At 35.6% G+C, this 27966-nt stretch overlaps 1 protein-coding gene across 4 annotated transcripts; it reads left to right on the top strand.

The window, feature by feature from the left end:
- The first annotated feature begins 307 nt into the window (after positions 1–307).
- On the top strand, positions 308–24036 carry LOC135470436 (uncharacterized). Of its 4 annotated transcripts, none has more exons than XM_064749376.1 (12): positions 308–439; positions 8111–8265; positions 14000–14111; positions 14590–15087; positions 15948–16117; positions 18287–18382; positions 18658–18820; positions 19047–19150; positions 19435–19609; positions 19833–19985; positions 20626–20731; positions 21382–24036. In XM_064749376.1, the coding sequence occupies exons 1-12, from the start codon at positions 419–421 to the stop codon at positions 21546–21548; spliced, it is 1920 nt and encodes a 639-aa protein (XP_064605446.1). In that variant the 5' UTR covers positions 308–418; the 3' UTR covers positions 21549–24036. The 4 variants fall into 4 exon arrangements, with proteins under 4 accessions (XP_064605446.1, XP_064605444.1, XP_064605447.1 ...); XM_064749374.1 differs by lacking the exon at positions 308–439 and adding an exon at positions 6375–6577; XM_064749377.1 differs by lacking the exons at positions 308–439; positions 18287–18382 and adding an exon at positions 6375–6577.
- Positions 24037–27966: the final 3930 nt, after the last annotated feature.

The raw sequence follows: 27966 nt of genomic DNA, 5'->3' as shown, positions 1-27966 counted from the left end.
CCCTTGATACCATGGTTGTCGTATGTGGCTTAGCAGTTTTATTGCCATCTGGGTTATTGTGGTGTTGGATTTAATCTCCCACAGCTACTTGAAATGATTAAGCTTGAATCAATAAAGTTACCTGATCGGCACAGCAAAACTACGAAGTAGCGGCTGAGGTGTTAGCGAGGCCCTACTCAGCACTGTCAACAGCAACAGCTAGACGCTTTCACACGTGCGCGGTTATTTTGTTGCACTGTAAATGGTTTGTTGTTACTTTCTGATAGTAACGCCTATTGAAACAGGCCGGGAGCTAAGCGCCTCACAAAACAGGGTTCAATAGGTTTAGAGTGGGATCAAATTTACAATGTCTGGTATATGGTAGATACTTGAATCCTTCTACCTAAGGAACAGAGGAAAAGATTCTTGCGGATTCAACATGCCGAAATGTGGACGAAGAGTAAGTTTAAGTTAAACTTTTATATGGATTTCTAGAACGGAAGAAGAATATTAAATTACTGCCTAGTTTACTGTTGGAGGCTGAAATAAAAAGGCGTTGTCATGACAAGCTGATAAGTCAAATTCAAATTTACGTAGTGTATATTTCAATTACAGTACCGGTGCCCTAAGTCCATGGGCCTGCATAACCATGGTAACGCTGAAGCTTTACGTACATGGCCTACCATTTAGTTTTTTAGTATATCACAATATATCATACAAATTTTGTAAGACATATACTTATGGCGTAAATGTGAGACTTTTTTTATATTATGTCAAACATTTAAAGTTATTTTGTAAAAGTTGTGAGCTAGAAAATTGTAAGATGGTATGTATTCAGTAATTTTATATTGATGGAACACAGAATGTTTTAGGCCTAATTAAGTGACTACATGTGTAGGGGAAGTGACTAATTATGAATATAACTCATTTCAACATAAATGACAGCATGATATGATAGAGCATGAACTTGTGCATACATAATTAAATATGAAATGGATTTCATCGGCCCCACAAAGAGCATATAAGTATAGGTAGGTCAACCAGATCTCTCATGAAAGTTCCATGATATTCAATGCTTTGGGATATCTCTACATGTTCATGTGTATGTCTCTTATATAATCAGCATGGTGGGAAAGATAGCTATGACATTTTGATTTATCATTTTTTGTATCATATACATTAGTCCGAGATTGCTCTGTTCATTAGGTTTGGCAAAATTTTGTTAGGCCGCGCGTGTCCCCAAACCAATGTCAGAACTAGCGAGCTCCATTTAAAAACCTGATGTAGTTGCTGTTGTAGTGTGTCACAGCATTTGAGACAAAAGTTACCCATTAAATACGTCTCCACAACCTTAAATTTGCAGACTGTTATGTTCCATTTCTTTTTGTCTGTCGATTAATCCTTAGCACAACATCGATCTGTTTTTTTCCTAGGCTACATAGGTCTGAGATTCAGTAATGTATAATGAATATACAGTATGCATACCATTTCAGCAGACATTTCTGAGATTCAGAGGTTATCATACACTGCATAAAGCATATACATGTATAGAAGGTAGGCTAAATGATGTTATTGCATTGCATTACATTTCACCAGAGCAAACTTACATCAGTTTAATTTTCCAATGATCACTTCAAATTTGTTTTGTAAATGGAATACTGTTACATGCAGTTATTATCATGTACTGTAATTCTACTATTATTTGTACATTTATTCTAAGAGCATATATTGTACGCATTTATGAGGACAAGGAGGCAATATCTTCAGATTTTGTTTTACCCTTGAGGGTTATGATTTATTACCCAAAAATGTACCTGTTATGATTCTGATTTACATGTACATGTACACTAGTAAAAACAGGACTTTTGTTAACAGTACATCAGTGGTCTGTGTTACATGTGAATGTTTTGTCCAAGAAGACTATAGCAAGGCAATTTATTGAGATTGAATTACTTGCTGCTGCCAGTAAATGTATTCAAATACCTACAATTCAGGCACTGATACACATGAATCAGGTTTCCATGTTTCATTCTACAAATGTCAGATAGTCTTTTCTGTTGGGTAATTTAATCATGTTTGACTGCTATCAGTGCTATATGTATGTGCAAATAAGATATTTGTGCACTCTTTAAAATGTATCATTGAAGCATTTATTTTCTATGCTGTTGGCGTACATGTATGTCAGCCCCCAAATGCACCTATCAGATGTGTGTTGACCCATGTCACTGCCCTAAGCCTTAATTTGATTTCTCTGTGGTGTGCCGGCTTTATACCTGTGCTATTCGTTGCTATTGACCTGTGTATGTCCCTTCTGTAAATGGCAGTAATGGATGTATGTTGTTCAGACTGGGAAATGTTTGCTACCTCATAGAGTGCCTTCCAGTGTCGACAAACTAATCCAATTTTATGTGTTTGTCAGCCTTTTACTGAACTACCCAAATATTTAGGAATTTACTTTTGGCTGAATTTTCATGGTAGGGTGTAACAGTGATAACATTAAGGTACTTGTACATGTACTTGGCTACATTTACATTGGTAATATCTTTCATTTGAACTATTAAACCTCATTTACGTTAGTTCCATGCGTGTAAGTACTGTACAAGACATTTATTATACCGATATACACATACATCTGCATGTATGCATACATGGCGTGTGCATGCATACATGTGCTTTTAAATTAATATGAAATTTTGATTTCAATACGAGAAAACTTTTCACAGAAAGGAAATGATGGATAACACTCAGTTTGAATAATTCATGAGATATTTCACAACTGAAATTAAATGTGTATTATTGACTTCTGAGGAACATAACCTTATAGAATGAGAAAATATAAAAATGATGCCAAAATCAGATGAAACCGCATGGAAACTTAATTCATGTGGTTTTTAATTTATATGATAAAAGGGTATATGGAAATATTTTTATACGGTTGGCATTTGGGACCACCTCTTGGTCTGCATCATATTTGTTAGCTGAAGAGACCAAATTCTATTACAAACACACTTATTAAAGATGTGCTCAATCTTCATAACATTATTACGCAAAAACAAGATATACCAAGAGGTGATTCCAAATACCCACCATACAAAACTTTATTTTCAAATAAAAAAAAACATTGAAGAACATATATACAACTAATTTTTTGCACTTTTTCATCTGAACTGAACGATTTTATGTAAATTGAATGTTATATTTATGAATTTTAATGTAGTGTAGCCTTACATGTGTGTGTGTGGAGAATGGAGTGTAATTTAATTATAGTGACAATACAGTAGCCGTATCAGAATATATTGGATATTTGCCCTGATTGCGTTACTGGAGTCCAAAAGTGAACCCTCCAGATCAATCATGCTGCAGGGTAAACTATATAGCGAGTTCATTCATTTCCTGAGCAGCTCACAACTCTGGCTCCTGTCGTTATTATTCTCTTGGCACTAGTGACCGGACAATAAATCAATATTGGGACTGTACACTGAAAAGTTGCCTCTGGCACTGTATTAGGATAACTGTTATTCAAATTTACAAGCAGAGATACTTCATAGTGTCCAAAGGCTCTTCATATATGAAAATTGCAAACAAAAGAATTAGTAAAAGCTAACAGACATTTTTTCACTTGATGTAACTTAAGATACATGTTTCATAGTTGTGTGGGATTAGGTTACATGTAGATATAGTTTAGCTGGTCAAATGTGCTGGGTTGAGCATGCTCAATGCACATGGCACATGCTGTTTACCTATGGTTATAAAGTAATAAGCTTGATGTGAAAAAAAACTTTTATGGAAATTTCAAATAGAATTATTTTATCCACAATTGTACTAAGAAAAGTTAAAAGGCTAGCTTTTGGAATATCAGTTGCCCCCAACTCAGCAATGGAGAGGAGCTGTTGTGGACTTGGAAGGAGATATTAAAGAAAAATATTTGAGAATTTAATCTTGGCTGTTTGGTAGAAAAGGGACCAGCTAAATGGAAATTGCAGTCTACTACATGTAGCTTCAGAAGGGAAAAGTTGTGCCTTAATGAGCTGTTCACTGCAGCTTATATATCTTTATATTACTTGTATATATATAACTACTTTTGAAACCTACACCATGATCTACAGAGACCAATAAGAATTCTGCATTTCATTTTATCCCATATGGTGGTACTCGGCAGAATTCAGGTCTAAGGGGATTTTTGCGTCAGATTTATTGTTGAAAAAAGTTACTTTTTGACATTGTTCGTGTCAGCAAAATTATATCATCAACTCTCAGACTGGTACTATTCATGATTACCAGATCCCAAGGAAACTGATGGCATCCTTCATATAATACGTGTACATGCACATACTGTGTTGTCGCCAAAGATTTGGCCTGTCTTTGAGATCAGAGTGTCTCATTTCTTTATCTCTCTCATCTTAATTTCAGAAGAATAGGATTTTTGAAAGACACTGAGACATCCTTTAACTAAAAATACACAGTAGTGGCAGTGCCACCAATATTGATACATGTAATGGGTGACCTTATTTGTGGTTGTAAAGCAAACAGATGGAAGCATATGGAATTTGGAAATATTGCTCAAGAAAGAAAATATTTAGGGTTTGGATATATCGTCTTATTCTTTTTTCAGATCAGATTTGATTTTTACAGATCAAGTTCAAGCTTTGGGCTGTTTCACCCATTTTTTGCCAAATTATGTTTTTTCCTGTTATGGACTTTGACATACAGTGGGCACTATGCTAATATTTGGATTTCATTGTCAACATTTTGTCGAAAATGAATCAAAAGTTTAAATGGCCTGATTAATGTTGAAGGATGCTTGCTTTGACATACATGTATAGATCTACACTTTTGCTGAATTAAGGAATCACTGTATACCGAATATAAGTATGCACTTGAGTTGCTGTTTTCAGTAAAGTTGTACCTGTGAAGGTATGTTGCACTGATGCTAAAGGATACATTGGTATTGTCTCAGCTAGCTTGGGCTATGACGGATCATGTAGATACATGTATATACATGTACGATCTCTGAACCTAGTATCGTTTGATGCAAATGAATTATATATTTCTTTGTGTTGTGTGCAAGTTGCGTGTTCACTTCAACATGACAGTTTCACAAACCTTTGTAAACATCGTACTTGGGTCACTGCTTTGACGTGGTTTACTAATATAGCCACTTAAAATATGAGTAAAGTTCTGTTCATTTGCCATTTTAATACTTGTTATCATGCAGAATTTTGGAGGGTGGTTTTAGTCCCTTCGATATCCTATGCATTGACTGGGAAACACAAGTTTATTCTCTTGATTTATCTTGATTTAAGCAAGAACCCACACTGCAAGGTACATGTACATGTACACAAGAAACATCTGTATTTTTTATGCACGAATTTCAAAAGTCTCTTCGTTTATCCCAATTGTTGTCCTGTTCATTTGACATCTGAATATCCTATATGTAACAAATTGTAGGTAGCATACACTTATCTAGGATTAAGCCTTTTATTTTATAAAAATCCTGTAGTTTTTTTTTTTGGAAGACACACAGAGCTGTAGAAATAGAGTTTGATTCCATTATTATTGTTGTAGTCATGCTCCGCAATGGATTCGGATGTTGTTCATGTTGTTGCTTGGAACTAAGAGCAGAATCCATGAAAATAGTTCAGAATGCCTATTGTCTGTCTAGGAAGATGTCAGTAGGGTTTGTCAATAGGGGTTTGCCAATAGGAATAGATCACAACTGCCTTTTATGGTGGTCTAATTTAAGGTGTCATTTGTCATCTGGACTGCAGTACTGTTCCTTTAAACGTTAAGAGAAATGTTGTTGTGGGTACATAGGCAGTTTTGCCTAGAACGGTATTACAAGTGCAAAAGAGTTAATGGATGTTTTGAAGCTACATGTACAGAGTGGTTTTAGGATTCAGAATAAGATGTGCTAGTCCATGGTTAATCAGCTGTAAATCCTGACTGCTGACACCTGACCCGTGGCTGGCTCAGAGCTAACATATTCATATACCATTTCACAAAGATTGTTTTATGTTCCTTTTCCATTAGAATTAAATGTCTGTACTTGTACCTTGACTTGTACCTGGTTTACAATGCAGTATACATCATAAAAACTTGTTTACATGTAACAGCTATATATGAGCATATATAATGTACATATGTAACCTGATTTATGATTCTATGGCGTAAGCTGACTGGTGTTATGTTTATGTATTGCCAAATTACCAGCTTTTAGCAGTGTGTTAAGTGGCAGTTATGCAGACCTAGGGCTCTGAATGATTTATAAACTAGCCTGTTACATGTTGTTGATTTGGCCCTGTTGAGGCATGTCAAACATTTCATGCTCTTGTACACTCGAACATCTGTGAACAGTTATCGTTTCAAGGATTTACCTGTGGATGGATCATCTATCGTTACATTCTTTCTGTGACATGGATTTAGTATGTTTAATCTGATCCATACATGTGTGCCTGTATGTGTCTATGTACATGTATGTATATACATGTAGCTGTTCTGTATTAAAATGTACAGTAATTATGACCGTACCTCAAACAAGAAATTTCCGTTGAAGACAAACCGATCTGTGTCAAATTGGACCTGTGCCTTAAAACTGCTGGTAAGTAACTGGATATCTCTTTAGAGGGAGGCCTGGTGTACATGTATACATGTACCTGTATATATCAGAATGTACATGTATGTACATTCTGTTGTTTTGGTGCCTTGTTTGTGGAGTGAGATTCTTCTTGGATTACATTGCAAATGGTGTTTACTTTATTCTGTGTCCTGAGACTGTAGCTAAAAATGGATGGCAGAATCTTTCCACGGAAGAAAGTAAGTGTCTTATATATCAGTATTTGTAGGTCAGGTTTCATGAAATAATTAAATCCGAACATTCACATTCAACACACAGGTATATAGCATATATCCATTACAAAACCTTAGTAGAGGTTAGTTTGATGTTATTTTAAGGACCATACATGTCCCAAACTGTTTTTGACTGAAATGCCGATACATTATCTGTATTAAATCATACATGAAAAATGGACTAAATGGTCACATTTAGAGTGTTTTATTTATTTTTTTTTGTAACGTTACACTTTATGTAAATGTATCCATGTGTGTTTTAATTGTATGTACATACTGTACACATGTACATCTTTGGCTTTATTATTTGAATCCCAGCTATGCAATTCCATTAGCATTAAAGTACAAATTCATTAGCATTAAACTACAAATACTAGTTTATGCACATACATTTTAAAACAGCCCCATAGCCTGTTCATATTGAACAAAGTTGTCAAATTGTATTGTAATGGTACCTTCATTTGCTCCTATGCTTTTGAATATTTATTTATTTATTTATTTGATTGGTGTTTTACGCCGTACTCAAGAATGTTTCACTTATACGACGGCGGCCAGCATTATGGTGGGTGGAAACCGGGCAGAGCCCGGGGGACACCTGCGACCATCCACAGGTTGCTGCAGACCTTCCCACGTAAGGCCGGAGAGGAAGCCAGCATGAACTGGACTTGAACTCACAGCGACCGCATTGGTGAGAGGCTCCTGGGTCATTATGCTGCGCTAGCGCGCTAACCAACTGAGCCACGGAGGCCCCTGCTTTTGAATATAATTTTGGAGTATTTGCCTTACAGGCATACACAGTACGTGTATACATGCATACATACTGGTAGTTACCTTGTTGCTGAAATCCATTGCATGTTTCTCTATGTTGTTTCAGCATCATGATAGACATTATAGTACCCACCTTCATTCTTATTTTGTGAAATGTGACATTTTTGTAAAATGAAGGGTTGTAATGGAGTTTTAAATAGATGTGAATGCTCAAACCATAATTTCCCTTTTGATCAACTTTGGTAATTCTTTGATGCTTTATTTAAAAAGTATGTGATAAACATAGAAACAATCATTATCTGTATCTGTTCATGATACCAGATATAAGCTATCTTTATCTAAAATGCATGTATGTTTAGAAAAGAGATAATCTTTCATTTGTGTTCAGCTTTAGAAAGTGAAGAAAGGTATGGTGTATATCAGTATTTATTTTTTTTATGAGATAATATTTGCTTCCTGTTTGGGTGACCTTCTTGCCTGTTCTTGCTCAGCTTTGATTTTTTCTTTTGTTTTGTAGAATGAAAAACCTGAGTTTGAGTTCTTAACTCATCCAAAGGAGGCAGACTTTGTCCTCAAAAATGCACCATTTGGAACAACTCTTACTCCTTCAACCCGCATGAAAATTGTTGGTGGCAAGCCTATATACTTTATAGATTCAGTTAAAAGATATGGGTAAGTACTCTGAGTGAGTCTAGATGATTCAATTCATATAACTAAAAACTAAAACTAATGTAAATTATGTTGTTTAATATTAATATGTGTATATTCTCAATGATCCCAAATATTCTGGACACTGCAGTGTTCCTACCCATATTCCTGACTATCATCGTATGTATGAAAAATTCTTCAGTGCGATGTTAAACAACAATCAAAGAGTCAATCTATTCTGGCTTGAAAGAGAAATTGTGTTAGTAGGAGACACATTTTCACTACAGTTACACCTATCCAAATACTCCCAATGTTACTTGTTAAACTAAAAACAATTTACATGCATAATAAAAATTTCTACAAGTTACAACTAGGCACAACTATTAACAGAATGAAACTGAATTCTGATCCTGATTCTGGCATAATTTTGATCATACGAAAGACCTACGTATATTTTGTTTAAATAAAATTCTGTGTATTGGGTAGAATGTTATTGCATTACAGAGGGTTTTTAGCATAACAGTTTTTAGCGTAATTACATGCACAACATGTTGTGACCTGGTATTGAGATAGGGTCTAATTATTAATCTCTATCCCAGGCAAAATTCTGCATAACTTGATGGATTTATTTCTTTAAATAAATCTGTTTGTAAAGACTCAGTTGCAGTAGGCATGGAAGTTTTCTTTTCTGTTCTGTAGATTTTATTTGCTTATGCTAAATGAGTCCTGTTTGAACAAGAGTCAACATGTCAGAATGAAGTATTGATCTGTGAAGGATGGCCTTACATGTACCTGGAAGTCATACAAAAAACTTTCACTCATATTTTTGGGGCCTAAGCTAATTTAACCATACCCCAGCTAATACAGGTAGATCACCTTTGAAAATAAACTATAAACCTACAGTGCAATATTTTGGTATATACATGTAATGTTAGAATATTTGATGTTAATTTTGTGTAACTTCAGTAGAACATTTTTGAGTGCTCCCTGCCAGATTCCCTCAAGATATTAAAGACTGTATTTATTGTAAATCACATAATTTGATGAAATCTTTCATAAACTATTCCCGGCCCCGATGGCTCAGTTGGTAAAGCGTCTTCTTCTGGGGCGGTAGATCGAGGGTCAGTCCTGAATAGGGTCACACCTAAGGCCTTAAAAAGAAGAAGTTATAACTTCCTCGCTTGGCATTCAGCATTAAGGGAATAGTGCAACAATTGGTTGACCCATATCAGTATAATGGCTCAGGTGGGGCGACTTACTTGCCTTCCGTAAGTTGTCTTAGTGAAGCAGCACTAGATAAAATAAATTTTATAAATCCATCCTGCAACAACAAGGCAGATTACACCTTTTATGCACTATAAGGATTCCTTTGTCATCATATGACTGAAAAATTGTTATGTATGACGTTAAACCCCAGGCACTCACTCACTCATGAACTATTTACACTGCTGTGTGAACTGAAGTTTGTTATATGTATATGCACATGATCAGTTGGTGAAAATCATGTGAAGTTACATGGGATTTACTCTGATTCTGAGAGTTCTATCGATCTTAGAAAGTTGTTTTGAGGGTTGTTTGGAAGGATTAGAACTAAATCCTAGTGAAAAGAAGAAAGTTTCAGAAAAACAAATAATATTTTTAAAAGTTAATATAAAAATGCTTTTTTATGGATGAAATTTTGGGACAAATACAGTATACATGTACATGTATTTTCTCTTCAGTCTGAATGTGACACATGTAAAAGGCCTACATTTACATGTACGTAAATAGCCTGATTTCAATTTCTGGTTTAACACCTGCCTGCGAGTATTCATCATGAACATTTTTTTTTTTTAATTTGAACTGGCATCATACAGTATTTCATGCCAAACAAGTTCTTGGTTAAGAACAGCCTTGAGCTCATTCCAGCTGTGCTGGCTAATTATTGGAAAACTAATCTGGCAAGGCCAGTTGGGTCAAGACTTTTTTATTTGGCTCTCTGACAAGGAATCTAATTAGTTAGTGTGAGAATTATAAGCATACACAGGTAGTCAGCAGGTTTCCAAGAGGCAAATAGTTGAGCACAGTTAACCAGTACCTGTGTTTGATTACATTAGTTGGGTGTTGCAGATTGTAGACTCATTATCTACACATGTATCAACTTACATGCATATGTGCTTGTATGTAATCTATTGAATGCACACCTTGCTTGGAATTGATCCCGTCAGTTACATGTACGATTAGGTTTCAGAAAATGAATTTTAATCATTTTTGTGATACATGATAACCTCTATAAATTGTTATAAAATGCAATGACATACATGTAACCATTAATTAAAAACTTCCAGAGAAAGAAACCAGAGAGGTATAAATTAAAACCTTAATTTTCTAGAACAATGATAAATATGATCTTTGTAGTTAGGCTTTTTTTTTTATTAATTTTGTGTCACATGACCGAGCATGTTTTCATGAATGTGGTTTGGAAGTCTGTTATTCGAGAACAAAAAGGGGCTCCAAAGACATAAAAGTATAATATAAATATATGTCAGCATTTTGTGTGGAACATATTTATTGTACAGGTACACAAATTTACATTGTAATATTACAAAGTAAGTTCAATTACTAAATTACAGACATCAATTTCCTTGTGAATTTGCTTAGAATGAGATTCTTGCCAGATTCCTATATTTTCTCTGCACTAATCATTGTAATATTGAAGTAAATTTATAAATTAAATATATTACGTACAGTATGAACTACATATACATGTATTCTATTTCCTCAACCTTTTCGCATATGAAAAGCAACATTTAGTGCTATTTATGCATCTTTTTAATTTGATTTTGATCACAGAACAAAATTGGTTAGGTTGAACAATTTCAGGACAATTTCAAAACGTATTACAATTTTACCAACCTGCCTTATCAGATGTATATTCTGTGTATACCTACATGTACATGTAGTTTAGCATCACTTGTGTTAAATTTACCTTCTATGTGTAGGATAAAATTTGATACAGAATACTTTTATGGTAGCCTGGTGTTTCAGACTCAGATATCCATACAGCCTGTGTATGTTTGGGTTGTCTCTGTGTATCATAAGATAAGGTACTACACAAACTGCAGGTTTGGAAATAATACAAACTATTTTAACTACATACATGTACCTGTGGGTTAACACTTCAGCAGACTACAATATTAGATGAACACATTCAGACCACACCACTAAAATGTAAAGAGAGTGATTCATGGCGAATTTTTTTTTGCTCTCTTCCAATTTTTTTTTTTTTCTAAGAATATACACATAAGTGATTAAGTACATGTACTTATCAGTCTGTGGCAAGTTTTAACATATTAATTGCCATGAATGGGAAGAATTAGAGAAGGTACATCAAAGGCACCCAATAACACCCTACACATACATGTATGTCCATAATGAAGTCTTTGTACCTATGACATGTGTATTAGGTCCATGTGACTGACTATTGTGCATGTCAATGCCCTTTACATATATGTTGAGCTCTTTAGACATGCATGCTCACGCGTAGGCCAAAACAAATCTGTACTGCTTTACACAGTTCTAAAAATATATGTATAAGCACAGGTGATAGGCATAATGATTACCAGAAGATTTTTACAGTTGGAACGTATCTAGTGCTGATTGAGTAGAGTTTGGTTTGAGATCCACACGTACGTGTAGGATCATTTGGCAGCAAATTTCTTGGGAATAATCCCTAAATCAGATTTTCAGATTACTGTAGATATTAGGTTGGCATGTCTCCACAAAGTTATCTGCCAAAATAGTGTGATTATTGTGGTCAAGTTGTGGCAATAGGATCACCTTGAAATGACATTGGAGATAGATATACAACTGACAGAGCTGTTGGATATACATGCACCATGAGGGACCATACATACATTTGACATAACCAAAGCTGAGCTTACTGTTGTATGAATGTATTCTACTACCAAGACCTGACTGTTCAATGTTATTAAAATGTCAAGACCGCGAAAACTCTACTGGCCAGCTCCAGAAGGTTTGCCTGTTCAGAATCGGCAGTATTGGGATCGCCATGAGTACAGACCTGAATCATATGCTGGCAGACCAACCTCAGATCGTTATGGAGGGTATGGTTCCTGTTTCATCTGCAGTTCTTTTTACTGTCAGCTGTAGTAATTTGTGTGAAGAAGGACTTCATAAAAATCATTGTACTATAAGACATGTATGTTGATTTGCCTAATTGGGGAGTTTTGAGTTCGAACTCAAAACATCCTTCTGTATCAGATGATATGTGATAAATGTTAGGCAACCTTTGTTGACATTAATTTACCAATCCCTTGTCTCACTGTGTTCTAGAGACATAAATGACACTTTCTTTTAATAAGAACTTTTCATATTCACAAATGTTTAGTTCGTCAGTGTTCTCCATCATTCATCTATATGTACTCTAACTTACTTTTTGTAAAACTTTTTTCAGATGCTCATGCCATTGTAAATGTGATCAAAAATAGTTTGTCAAACATTTTTGACATGATATAGGGGGACGATTTTACCTTCAGCAACAAATGAGATTGAACTTGTAACTTCCCTATTGTAGAATGATGCACTCTGTCATATGTTAATAGCTTGTTATACAGCAAACCAAAGTAAAGTATCACATATTAATAGATTGTTTTAGTTTGAGAACTTTTTTTTAACATACATGTATACAGGGACCCTTGTACAGCCAAAAAATGTGATACATTAAAATACCCACACATGTACATGGATATGGTCATTTAAGTGTGTTCCTCTTAAATTGTAAGATGAGTTGTTCACTTGATACATAGGTTCTTATATACATGTATTATTATAGTAACGTTTTATTTATCATTGTAAAACTATATTGTTCTGATTTTAATACCTTCACGTTGCATTTTTGATTACCATGAATAAATTAAGCCAGAAGAATTATACTATAATTCTTCAACCTTTTTGCAAGGATGTATAAGCATATTTTGAGGGCATTATTCTGTGTAAGCTGATGAAATTATAGTTTTTGTGAACTGAAGTCCTGGCACTGGGCATTTCAACCAAAGTAGTTTTGTCTCCAAAATCATATTAAAAATGGACATAAATTGTACTGAAAGTTGCTCTTTATGGGAAAAGGTTGAGGAATTAAGGTACTCACATTTAAGGCTACACTCACACTTGGCAGACTATTTTGAAACATTATTGCAGGAATTTTAATTTGTCATTATCATTATTTCAGGAGTCTTTAATTATAATCTCACAGTTTGTGATAATTTCTGGCAAAAATTGAGTACTGAATTCTGAGGCAGGGAATAAAATGGTGTGAGTCTGGTGACAGGAAACAAGCCATCATGTGTGATTGGCCTAATACAAGTGTGTAGAACGATGCGTATTGTATGTAAATGATCCGTTCAGGTATAAATAAAAAGAATACATGCAGTACAGTATATACTGTAAATTTTGTCTACATGTAGCCACATTGTTAGTTCCGGAAATCTTGGAACCAGAATTTACAAATAAAATGATATTCAAGATAGAAAGGTCTGGTGTCATTGTGCACAAAATAAGTACACTCCTGTACAGACAAGTGTCACCAAGATAGCAGTTATAAGCTGGGATCTCTACACCCACCTTTACACCAGTTCTATAACCATGTCCAAAGGCACTAACATGAAAGTAACAGGTGGTGCACTGCTGCTTTGCTCTACTGCTTTACAGATATGGTGGCTTTCTAGTTTCATGTGATCTTTGTAATTTCTGAATACAGGGAGGAAAATGAATCTCCAAGACGCATTTTTAAGCATGTGGCTGACAAACCCAATCACATTGACCCGTGGATGTCCAAAAGAGGTCCACAGGGCTACTCAACTGCAGACTGGGTGAGTCTTTAATATGTACTCCACATTGCCAGAAATGTCATAAAAGTACATATGTACTAATATGTAGCTAAAATGAAGAATTGACATCAAATTATTCAGAGAAATAAGTTGTCCACCAAGTGTGTCGCTCAAAGCACCACTGAATAAAGTGTTAGAATTCCACTCTCTTTGGTGTGATTTTGACTTTGGATTCAGGATGTTAATGAGGAACATGATGAAAGGATAGTTTGCAAAAACCTTAACAATGTGCTACAAGGGAAACTTCTGCAAACAACATTGCTGAAATGAACGAATGAATAATTTAATGAATATAATGATAAGTGTTCCAAATTCATGTAAATTTCTGACAGCAAAAAAAAGAAGAAAAAAAATGAGGGCCAACAAGGAAGGAATTTCCCAATGTACATGTAAGAAAACGTTTTTCTTTTGTTTATTGCACAAAAAAATTATAAATACTGTTTATTTCTTGTTACTTTAGGATAATTTCAATTCACAAGTTCATCCCTCCAGGCAAGAAGGGCATGATTTAAGTCCATACAAGGTTATACCTCCTATTCAGGAAAATACTGGTGTATCACAAGCTCATCAAAATAATGACTTTTTTGAACATCGAACTGTCCAAGATCAGAGATCACCCTATGAGAACCGTCAAATTCACCACAACGTGAGCAGACGTCCAGAAACGCCAGAGGAAACATCTATGAATGTACAACAGGTTACATCTCAGAGCTATCCTCCCCTGAGTGATAAAGAGAGTCTTCTGAGACTGTTACCGCCAAATGTGTACCTTCCCCGGGAACCGCTTCATTTTTCTAAAGAGGATGAACTTCGTCTCTTGACCCTGCTAAATGATGAGTTAAGAGAATTAGAGGCCCAGAGACTAAAGGATATTTACCTAGACTTAACATCATATGACAAACAGTTGCGAGGCTGGTGTTACATGCAGGACCTAAGCTATGTACTAGGACGTCACAGGGTAAGAACATGTAAGCTACTCAAACAAGGAAACAAGGAATTACCATTGGAGTAATACAAGTTTGCCATTGAGCAAAACTTTGTTACATTTGTACTAGTGTTAAATTACGAGGGTGTGACATAAACTGGGACATTGCTGTGTAAGTGTCAAAGCATCTGAGTCTTAGAAGCAAGGCTAAGGATGTAGGGTATGAATTGGTTTAAACACAGCATGTTGTTGCTGTTAGGTCAAGTATAGTTCATGCTGGCTTCCTATCCGACTGAATATGGGTAGGTCTGTCAGCAACCTGCGGATGGTCGTGGCTTTCCCCAGAGCCCAGTTTCTTCCCGTCATAATGCTGGCGGTTTTGGTATAAGTGAAATATTCTTGAGTACTCTGTAGAACACCAATGAAGTAAATAAATAAATATTTGACATTGTATCAGCCTGATTCAATGTCGCATAAAGTTTCCATAAAACCTAAGTCTTTTGGAAACTGGGAAAAATTTGTTCTTGAGGTATCTTCTGTTATAGGAGTTAAATAGTTTGATTCAGTGTAAGTCCTTGAGAAGCATAGTGTTAGCAATGCTCCATTGGGTTTTGTTCATATGATTTTAATACACTCAATTCCACAATCTGGTGTCTCTTTGAACTGGCTCGTTATAAACCTTGTGAAGAAATTGTCAAACCAGCCTCAGTATTGATACTGTAGGCAGGGGTCCCACTGGTCGTTGAAATAATGGAAATTGTGTTAAAATGTTTCATTGAAAACCTGCATGATAGTTTTTATATGATATATTCAGCGAATGTAGCACAACTTTCTTTTGTGACCTGTAATGACGACATGTACTAATCTTTTGAATGTGTGGTTTTCTCTTTCAGATATTTTTGTCTCCTGACATTTTAAGACTGGTAGCCTGTCAGTATGTCAGTGATCGTGAGGATGGGAAAATCAATTACGAGAAAGTTCTGTCCTTTTTCGGAACAGCACTGCGAACATCCCAGGGTCCATCACAGACTTCACAAACACAGTCTGTACCTCAACCAGAACGGTATGTGGATATCTAATACAGATGACTACATCTGAGCCAGTACATTTCTTAATGTTTTTTCAAGATAGTCTGAATCATGAGGTCAAGATTCTATCTTTGGCCATCTAATGCCAGATATTATAATTATGATAGTGTGGAATGAACATGTAGCATATCTAAAACAAGTTGACCCAAGCAGTGTTCTCTTTTGTTCTTTTCTGTGGAATACATCATGTGTCTGTACTGTTTCTCACTAAGAGTTACATGTACATGTAGTTTACAAGCACTGCATAGTAACAGCTGAGAATGCTGTTATTTTACACAGCTGGGAACCTAAGCACAAAATGTTTCCAACTGACTTTGATCCGTTCCTTGATTTGAATATGATGTTTCCATGTCAGGTAACAAGCTACCATAATTCAAATTCCAATTCAAACTGTACATTGCTCTGATTGTCAGACTTTATTGACGTATCTTTTTCTCCCTCACTGCTTTGTTAAAGTTGCCCAAAATGCCAGTAATTCGGTAAAATGGCATGTTGATTCAGTTTAGTTTGACCCAACTTTTAGGATATTAACTTTGAGGTAAATATGTTACAGATGCACTTGTATTTATGCCCAGCTGAGTTACCTTCAGCATTGCATACATCTCAAGCCATTGAGTCAAAAGAGGTGCATGCACATTCACTAATTTCATGACACAGTACACTCACACATCAACCATTGACACAGAGTGCCTGTTTCATGGTAGTTATTCAGTATTACTGTACTTTGTGCGCAATTCAGATGAAGGCCTTTTGTCTTTTGTTTGCTTAAGAGGGTTTCATCACGGGAGAACTTTAAGGTACACATTTATTAAACATTAATCCTGCAAAAATGTAGGTGATTGTTACAGTTTTTTCCACTAACATTATAATGATGTGATGATTTTTGTTTTTTTCATAGCACAAATAACATTTTATTGTAGGTTTCATGAACCTAACTTTTGGGACACTCAATCATATGATTTCATTATTGTGATAAATTACATTTACCTATACTTGTGATAAAATATTTTTTCTGATGTACTGTAAATTCACTTCTTTAGTTTGATGCCACATTTGTGCAACAGTCACAATTCTAACCAACATGTAAGCACTGTATCTATGTTTAAATTGGTGATTATTACTTACTGGTTACTGGTGTAAATGGTATTCTAGTTTATCGGCAGAATTTATTGTAGGGTAATAAGATGATATTTTTGTTATGAATTCCAGTTATGAGTTGTAATGGCTGTTAAAATATACAATCTAGAACTTGAACAGGTACTCAGTAGTACTGCTATAGTAAGTACATTTACCATATTATAATGCAAATAACCAGACTAATTAATGCAAGATACAGGTATTTGTAGCCACCCCCTCTTCTTGGTACATGTATATATTCGCATCAAAGTAACTTCAGTGTACTACATCTGTGCCATAATAGCCATACATCCCGAGTAGTGTCTGCTTTCAGAATGTGATATAGTCTCATATTTATATATTAGCAGCTTGTGGAATGCAACCTTTCATAAGACAGCTTTTCCAACATTCATGTAGAAATAAATGACATTTTCACTTCTGATATAAAACAGTTGAACTTGATCATGTAGTGAATAATATGTTATCTAAATAAACTGCCATTTTTTCTCTTGTACAATGAAATAATAACTAAACATTTATAATATTTTATCTAAATCCATGTTAACATGGTCATTTACATAATGATAGTCTATTATACACAGATATACATGTAAGCCTACATTGTGCATTTAAACATGTAATTACATGTACTAGTCAGTCATTCAGCACACTAAGTTTCATTCAACATTTACTAAGTTGAGATTTTGGTTTAGCACTCTTTGGTGTACTGTATTTTGTTAAAAAATATTCTTTGATGCATAATTTCTCATTTTCCAATAGAGCCCTCTCTAGATATGCTACAAAAAGCTTCAGCAGAGTTTGTCAGCTACCTTGTGTGAGGAGATCCAGATTCAAAAGGATATCAAATTTGTATGAAAGAAATATTCTTTGTGTTGTTTAAGCCACTGAAAAACTAACTTAGCTAAATAAATGTTATAGAATCTCAAGCACAGTAGTATTAACTTCACAGGACAAAAGTAGACATGTAGACGGAAAAAAGTTTACTATTATTTTTTCTTCTCGCGCAGGTTTGACAATCATTACACATATGCAGACAGTCCGCGCAGTGAGGCACTTCCTCCCACCCCACGCTCCACAAGACCACTTTACTACGTATCTAAAGAGTGAGTTAAAGACAGGGCTGTCATCCCAGCAATGCATCACTAGTTCAATGATGCTAGTATAAAGTTACATTAAACTGTGGTGAGGGTAACTCTTAAGTTTAGGTTTTCTTTGACATACCACTGAGTGAATGGATTTTATGTTTGAATGCAAACTAAAACAGTACTGTGGATTCACCAGGACTTTAGCCATATTGTCAAGGGATTATATTAGATGCAAGTGCTCTGTGGAGGCACTCCTTAAATATTAATTCTGCATTAATGGTTTACATTGGCAGGTCAAAGCCGATTACCCCAGTCAGTGACAGTGAGACTTCAAAGTTGATGAGACTAATAGAACAGCAGCTTTTGGACAGTGGAAGAGAGGTGGACTTTGATAAACTCACGCTGGATTTCAGGAAAATGGATCCAAACCATAGAGGAACCATGTCAGCTGCACAGGTATATATTTGTCATTTTTTTTTTGTCAAGATTCAAACAGCACATTTAATAGATATTTCCTTTAATTGTATATATATATATCATATCTTGACATGATCTATGGCATGGTGACAGAAGCAGAGATAATGGTGATAACATGAAACATTTATCAGTCAGTGAAGTTGAGACAGATACTGTGATTTACTTGCACTTACTACTGGACTGTGCCATTTATTACCTTTGTCAGGTGAAGCAGATCATTTACAGCTCCACTCACCAGATTCCTCTCCAAGAGTCCTTAGTCAACCAGATTCTGGCCAAGTGTGACCATCATGGAGATGGACAATACCAGTAAGTTGGACTGTAAAAATATGTAGAAATGTTTAAATACCACGTGTGTATGTACATGTTTTAGTGTAGCAAATTTTATTCATGATACCTCCTTTGGACCATTTATCAGATAGTATAACTTCAGCATTTTGGTGATATATGTGTTAACTTTTCATTTTTGTCTTTTCATGGTATGTGGATATGTTGTGATAAAGTGACAGAAATATGGATACTTTTGGTTTGCGTCATTACTTAAATGGTCAGTGACCAGGACAAATTTCATGGAGTGTTGATATTTTTTTCAGTTGGATGCAATTTATTGAATTCTTGGAAAAAGTTCAGCCTAGGCAGACTGGGCTTACTATTCCGAAAAGCAAACGTCCCCTGGAGTATGCAAAGGATTACGGCAACCCATCATCCAACTGGCCTCATGCTGAAGTGCCAAAACCTTCCAATTATGAACAAAGTAGTAAGCAAGAGGTAAACCTGTCATACAGATATCATTATATTGTGACATGTGGGGTCCAGAGAGATTAGCATTCTACTAATATTTCAGAATGCTATAATTAATTTTTTTAGCTTCTTACCAAAATTAAGTCTGTATTTTGATCGAGTTATTTGCTGGTAGTCCTGATCTGGTGGGGAAGATGGTCCTACCTCATGTAGTCATCTGTAACATATTGTAACTCTGTTCTCCTATCAGATTCCGGATGTCACCCGTAAGACTCCATTGCCTACTTATGCACGTGACTATAATGGAAACACTGGAAATCCTTATGAACAAGATGGCCGAATAAGTCAGCTGGATGTGGAGAAGAAGGAAAGAGAACTAAGAGAGATAGAGAAAGAATATGAGGTACATGAACAAGAGTCAGACTCTGCCATCAAATTATTTTTTATTCTCAAATCTTGTCTAGGTACTTATTAAGAGAATACCTGTATCTATACATGCTACTGTGAGCTTACAGGGTTTATTATTGCCAGTGTAACTACCTGCTGGAAGTGAGGGGCATATTTTATTTTTGTGCTGCCCAGCTTCCTGCTTCTGTAACACCTTATCTCCTACAACAATTTTCCATTGTGAATGAAACTTTGTACAAAGACTAAGTATAGGTTTCCCCAACACCTGTTTACACTTTGGTAATTAAAGTTGACCTTTGACCGACCAAATTTCATATTATTCTGCATAACAAGTCTTGTGTACACAATTTCCTGTACGAATTATATTTTGGTTATCAAAGCTGTCCTTTTACTCTCTTTCTGGGGATGAAAATGTAACATGTGGTATGGTAGGAGTTGATATCAGGGACATGAACAAACTAAACAAACACTGTTTACATGTTTGTACCTTTGGGTTTTGTGTTGGAAGTTGAATATTTTGTGGAAATGATCTTTGGTGTTAGAGAAGAATGTGAACAACTTTTATCTGAAAAAAACAGTATGACATGCAACTTGCTGATACATTGTGTATGATCACAATTTTTGCCAAATTTCAGAGAATGAAGCGCCAAATGTTAGAAGAAAAGGATGAATCAGAGCCTTGGTTTCAGAGATTCCTTAAAATGGCTGCCAGTATTTACTCTCAGGATGTAGACAGCAGTGGTATGTGATAAGATATCGCGGGCCTTAGTATTCATAGTGTCACAACAAATTTTATACATGGATTCACTGACCATTTTGGTGAGCAGACTGGCATATGACTTGATGTGTCGACTCAAGTCAGAACTTCCTCCATGTAGCTATTATGTTTTTGGTAAATATAGCTTTATGCTTTTGTTCTTTAACTAACTCTCCGGCCGTATGTGGGAAGGTCTGTCAGCAACCTGCGAATGGTTGTGGGTTTCCCCCGGGCTCTGCCCGGTTTCCACCCACCAAAATGCTGGCCACCGTCGTATAAGTGAAATATTCTTGAGTAAGGCGTAAAACACCAATCAAATAAAATAAATAAATCTTTAACTAACTGCATCAGGCATGTTTGCAACATGTTGAATAGAATGAAATCAATGTGATAGCATTATAATGCCCTTGAAAATCACCTGGGGCTGTATTACACACTATGATGTCAGATTGCGCTGAAGATGATAAAGCCTAAAGAAACTTAACATCAGGCTAATGACAATTATTATTTGGTTATAACAAGTGTACAGCAGGCAATAACATACATTATTAAACTATGGATGGATAAACAGTGAAAGCATTAATATACTGTTAATGGAATGTATGTTTATTTTTTGGTGTGTTTTATCTTGAAGGCTACCTTCCTTATGATGAAGTGAAGAAGATGATTCGACTATACAATGATGCGTACAACCTCAGGATTACAGAACAGGATGTGGACAGAGCCATCATGGACAACTATATTAAGGGAAAAGTGGCTATTCATGATATGTTAACAGAGTTGGGAGCCAGTAAGACATGATTAATGAGTATGGTTGTCACACATTGACACCCCTTAACCACATAGAATTCAAATTTGAATGATGGGATTTTAGAATCACTGTAGCGTAAGGTAATAAGTAGTGCATTTAATAGGTATATGTATATGTTGTCATGGCAAAGAAGGGTAAGATTTGCAACAAGTTGGCAAGTATTTACGTTGTTTAATAGAACCCCGCCTCCCCTCCATTTCTTACGATAATGACCATGCATTTATGAAGGGACACATTGACGTAAATATGTGTCGTGAATAAATCTAAACATACCGCCATACTGTCATATTTTTGCAGGTCAGATATTTTTGTGATGGAAAATTGCAGCAATTTATCACCATTTTTAATACAGCAAATTTAGGCTACGTAAAGAAATATTTTGTATGTACTCAAATAATGGAATTCAATGTGGTAGTTAAGTTTAATGAGTGTTTATATCATTTAGAAAATAATCTGCAGTTTTATTTGTACTCAAACACACTTCCAATTTTATTACGGGAAAATACAGTGTGAATATTAAGAATTTTAGTTATTTGTTCTGTGATAGCTTTTTCTGTGATAAATACATTTGAACGTAGCCCTTCCTATTATAGGTGTGAGAAGTATTGTGCTTTCATTTTGAATTCCATGAACAAAGTTACTTTTGTGTAATATTTTCTTTTTTTATTAAAGTGACTATTACATATAAGTTATAATTTGACATCAGTAATTTATTCAACCACCTGAGAATGTACAAACTTTGATCAAAAGTTGGTTGGTGTCAAATTTTATTGGTTTTTTTATTAAAGAGTTCTTTAAAGATAAAAAAATGCTTGTATATTTTATTACCACAATAATTAAGTATGTTTCTCTCCAGCTATCTTCAGGGTGATTTATTCTTTTTGTGGTTTAATATGTCTGTCATCCACTACTCTGAATTTCTTTTCACTATATCTTCATAATTCATGGGTAGCTTACCAAATTTGTCTTGAAACTTTGACTTGAATCATAATAATGAATCGACATTTAGGTTTCTTCATCTGCTTCTTTGTTACTGTTATGCTACTGTAACAGAGAATAAGCTTGTGCATACATTATATCCAGCGCTGCTGGGCGGAATTTGATCAAATTTAGGTTGGAACTTAAAAACAAGGGCTTTTCTAGCTAGCCAACTGTTGAGGTTTGCCTGTGAGCTCTTTAGTCATTTTGGTCTGTTGCATTTTATCCTGCAATAACCTTGTCCATGCACTATCTTAAGAACTGTTCGGCTGAATTGAAGCAAATTTAGTATGAAGCTTAATTACTAGAGTCATATACAAACTGGTTAACTTGTGAAGTATTGTTGGCCAGTGTAGCAGTAAGTAACCTGGTCTGTTTGATATCTCCAGCAGTGCTTGGCTTAGTGATATCAACTTTGGTTCGAGGTATATATTTTTAAAGTTTTTTTTATTAACAAATTGAATGGAATAGAAAAATTACAGGTCCTCTATGCAGAGCTCTCTAACCTTGGCAACAATGTGCAAATGGCCAAAGTACTGAGTCAGACAGCCAGGACAAAGCTGGGAAGCTGAGCCTTAAATATCGAACTTCTTTTGTATGCATTTATTATGTTGACAAAAAAAAAATTTTAAAAAGAAAGGAAAAGGTGATGAGACAAATGTTGCCACTGCCTCTAAATCAATGTTACTTTATCATTTGACATTTAATTGCACTGCACTGAAAGCTTCTCTTAGAGTTAAGTCACTTAGTGATGTGATTCACAGGATTGTATTTTTCCCATTGCTTTTCATTTGTTAATTGTTATATTGTTACATATATGCATGCTCTATTTTTATGACAATGAGTTAGGTGGAAAAATATACTTAATAACATTGAGCAGAAATTTCTGGCTCAGTTTGAGACAGCAAATGTCTCTGTCATAAAACTTTAGTTCTGAAATTAAGTTGTAGCAACTTAATTCAAATCATTTAACAGTGTTTTGTGTCGGTCTCATTTGTACATTGTTGTGGTTGACAAAGGCTGTTCATTTTGTGTAAACCTTTTCGAGGGGCACTGCCCTCCTTATTGGCAAATGCCATTTGTTATACCGGAATTCACGGTATTACCACTTCTACAACAATCACAATAATCTTTCTTTTGTTTTGTTGCAATATTTACATGCATGCAACTTGCCTAGGTAGTCCCAGTACTTGATTGCTTTATATGCACAAACAAGCACTTCACTGCATGCTGTAATGCAAAAATTTAACCTTGTTGTTTAGAAAGTTAATAACTTTTATGCCTGTGATATATACAAATTTATGCCTTCCCTATTTACCAGTATTTAAAGTTAATTGCATTCCATGCAGAGGGTTTATCCTATCATTAGTATTAAGATTTGGTTATCTGATGATTATGCAGTCTGCCATTTTTCTCTGGAATGTTACTCCCACTATAGCATGAGTTGGCTATTTCAGAAGTATTCAAGCCTCTTCTTTGAAGTTGAAATATACTACATAAACAACACATTTGCATGTTTTTTTTATTCATCATATTCATCAATCATCATATTATTTATCTGATAGGTGTTCAACACCAAATTCAAAAATATTTCACTCATATGACCATGGCCAGCCTTACAGTGTGAAAAAACTGGGCAGCGCCTTGGAAAACCCATGACCATCCTCAGGTTGCTGGTAGATCTTCCAACATGACTGGAAAGAAAGCCAGTGACTGCATTGGTGCACAATCATATATAACCCAGATTTGTGGGTGCTTATATCCACCAACTAGGTCAGTTTTTTTTTTTTCATGCAGTGTGAAATTTCAACCGTATATGCCAAGTAGTTGATGGGCTTGTTATACCATGGTATTAGCTAGTGTACAATCAAGAGCATCTGCAGGATTATGTCTGACATCTCTTCAACCATCTTGTAATCTTGTAAATAAGTGTAAAATTAACCTCCTTACGGCCTAGGGGCTGATTCCACAAAGACAGATTTGACTTGTCAAAATTTGAAATATGATTTTGATCTTATTTTTGAGTCCTGCAGATAAACATTTTTACCACCTCCTCAGTTACATCTTAACACAAATGTCTCAAAATTTCATCTTCCATAACCAAAAACCAAGCATTGCGAGGAACATTTTGAATTTTAACTTACGTCAGAAATGTCTTTGTGGAATAGGCCGTAGGCCCCAGAATCACGAGGCGATTTTGGACTTCAGTTAAAATTTCAAATCACTCTAAAAATTAACTCTTTTGTAACAAGATCAAAACATTGCTTAACGGTGTAAATTCTGTGTAAGTTATTGTAAAACAAATTCTAACTAAAATAACAGAAAGGAACATGCCAAGTTAAACGATTGAAATTTTGACTTAAGTCTAAGATATAAGGACCTCCCTGTAACCGGAGTGGGTTTTATCAGTCCTTTCAGTTTCACAGAGGAAACAATGCTGGCTTGCTTGTCACTATGATCTTTATTTCCTTCCTCTGATTTTACATTTGGACTGGGCTCATTCGTATGTATGACAGTAGTGTGCAACCCTGGAAGGATAACAGATACAAGCATAGTGACGACAGGCAAATAAGCAACAGCTTAACTCAAACCGACCGCATTTGGTGAGGCAGCAGCCATGTCATAGACACTCAAATAACTTCAGACAGCATACCAAATTAGTCACGTTACATCCACTTATCAATTATTGTACATCACACTGCAGTTATGGTATACACCAGAAATACTCATTACTTCCATTTCCACCCATGTATACCTGTTATAGGCTTACGTTCAACCACAAAGCCTATCAAACTAACCCAGAAGGCTAAAAACACTGTCTATAAAAGACCTTGCAATTTGTGTCAACTCAGTGGCGCCAAACCCTGTCACATGCCTTCTCATCTCTTGTGATTCGTTCCTATTTATGGAGCGTCACACAAATTTTGAACTGTTCAGAACATATGGCGTCGCATGTGGAGAAGATGGCCTCAATGGGACACTCCGAGTCATGGAAAAACATCCATCAATGAGTTATGAAAGAGCAATGGTTTTCAGGAATAAAATCAGATAGTTTATCCAGTGCCAGTTTTTCAAGTGTTATCCATCGGAGAATCATGGGGTTTCTCTCTTGATGCGCAGTCAATCCCATGTTATTCTTGACATGATAGTTGCATTTCTGTTGCAAAATCATCAGCTTTATCTGGGCTGTACCTGTTGAGTTTTCTGGAAAGACACTTCAAAAATTGATTTTATAGATATTCAGGTAAACCATGAATATCAGTGTATTTGGTCTGGCTGAGGCTGGTTGCTTCAGGTAAGAGGGTTGTGGCCTGATTGATAAGACATGTTTTAGGTTCCACTGAACCATCTGGCTTGTTTTTGGTCGTGTAAATGTGTTGTTGTACAGTCAACATATCATTAGGCAGATCACTTTTTAATGTACCCGACCAGTTTCAAGCTACATAGAAGGTGGCAAGGAACCAGAGACTAAACCATGTGATTAGTCAGTCAACTCTTTTTGATTACATTTACAACTGCAAGTTTTACAACAATTAAAGAACATATAGATGGAGAAAATGAAGCAATTGAGAACTTTGGAACCTGAAGAACGGGATTCCATTTGTGCCACCGGAACAGAGTGAGACATTTGATAGGTAAGTTAATGTCAACAACAGCTGCATAGCATTTCTGACAAGTTACATGATGCGGTACAACTCTTTTTTTTTTTTCATCTTTAGCAACAAAAGCGATTGATCTCAAAATTACCTTATCTTCCACTAGTCTGGTATGTATGCACATATGAATGCTTGTGCGTCGTACTGATCAATTTATCAGTCATGACCACAAGGAGTCATGAGGTGTGTGTACATATATTGTGTCTTCCTGTGGCAGGGCGAGTTTGTGCTGCTTTAGTGTTCCTGCCACTGAAGCATCATGCTCCCTGAAGACACCAGACACGATACTCCACCCAGTCACATTATACTGGCACAGGGCCAACCATTTCACTTCCTTTGCTCTAACGTCTCAGTGCTGAGCGCCATGCTAGTCACATGGAGAAGTGAGAAAGCTGCCAAAGGTTGATGTATAGTCTGAATTCCTACATCCGTGTAGCTGCCTTATTATACACTAATCAAATAAGTATAAATTACAAATAATAGAAATGCTGTGCAATGCACTTAAAACCCCTCAGCCTTGAGCACATGTACACTGTAATGAACAGATCCAACTTAATGGTGGTTTGTAATGTGTAGATCTTCTAGTGGCATCTATAAAGTTTGGAAACACATTTAACTTAAATGACCCAAATGAACTTGAAGAAAAAGATCAAAGTCACTGAAGAACAAATGGGATATAAGTTTGGTGAATTTGGCATAAACTACTCTGTAGATATGTTTGTAAGCTTTTTATAAAATTTAACCTAAATGGCCCTATGACCTTGAAGAAAAAGGTCAAGATCGCTGAAAATCACTAGGGTTCTTCTAGCTAAGAAGTGAGAGGTGTAAGTCTGATGAACTTGGGCTACAGCATTCTAGAGATAGAGCGTTTACAAGGATATGGACTGACAGGGGAACAGATGCCACCCGCTATGACAATACCCCTCAGCCAATAATGGCTGAACGGTAAAAATAAGAATTTCAATCCAATGCAAGCAGTGCTGTATTACTTTTGCTGTATATTGCTGTATTTCTGACTTGAAACAGATCACCATGTCAGGGTCCAAAAACAACAGTTCACCTATAACACCAAATAAACCTTGACAGGTATGTTATAAAGGTTACCTTCTCACTGTAAAAGCAAAGCTGGAACTGGAGGAAACTGAATTCACAATTACCACCTCAGTTGTAAATGATTTCTTGTCTTCCACAAAAACTCACTGATATGGTAGTCCCTTTTAGAAGAATGACAAAAATGCTTCAACTACTGCCATGCACCCACCCAGGAAATTCTGATTTGCACTAAGGGTGAATAAATCAAGAAAGGCAATTTTTATACTATTCAAGAATCCATCTTTAATGACAATTTAACAGATGTTTTCGCTCTGGAACATGGTGACATGATAGGGATCTACAATGCAATCTGTCTTTGCAATGATCATCAAGGTACTGGAGAAAGATTTCTGGAAAGAAAAAAATTTATACATTTTTACACACAGAATATTTAATACTTTGGTACTCTGAAGTATGACTGTTACATGGTACAGGAAAAATGGTCTACTCTATGCTCCATAATACAGACAAATGAGTTGCAGTGTACACAAAAATAACACCCCATATCTGAATAAAATCTTAAAGTACCTCTGATTATGATTTGGGTAAGATGTGAATCAAACTTACCATCTCAAATAGTAAAACAGCAAGATTATCTTAATCTTCTGGCCTCTCTTTCAGATTCCAGTAGTGTGAGGATGTCTCCCTCTCTAACGGGGCCTTTCACATTCCTGATGATTGA

The sequence above is a fragment of the Liolophura sinensis genome, chromosome 7 (genome assembly GCF_032854445.1).
Source record: "Liolophura sinensis isolate JHLJ2023 chromosome 7, CUHK_Ljap_v2, whole genome shotgun sequence".
Taxonomy (NCBI): Eukaryota; Metazoa; Mollusca; class Polyplacophora; order Chitonida; family Chitonidae; genus Liolophura; species Liolophura sinensis.
Note: the sequence above shows the minus strand (reverse complement) of the source record. Positions and strands in the feature narration are given on the sequence as shown.

Coding starts and splice junctions, on each gene's coding strand:
- LOC135470436 (XM_064749374.1), top strand. CDS start 6,485: ATGTACAGTAATTATGACCGTACCTCAAACAAGAAATTTCCGTTGAAG. Junction 15,088..15,947: donor ATGTACTAGGACGTCACAGG/GTAAGAACATGT, acceptor TTTCTCTTTCAG/ATATTTTTGTCTCCTGACAT. Junction 19,610..19,832: donor AACAAAGTAGTAAGCAAGAG/GTAAACCTGTCA, acceptor TTCTCCTATCAG/ATTCCGGATGTCACCCGTAA.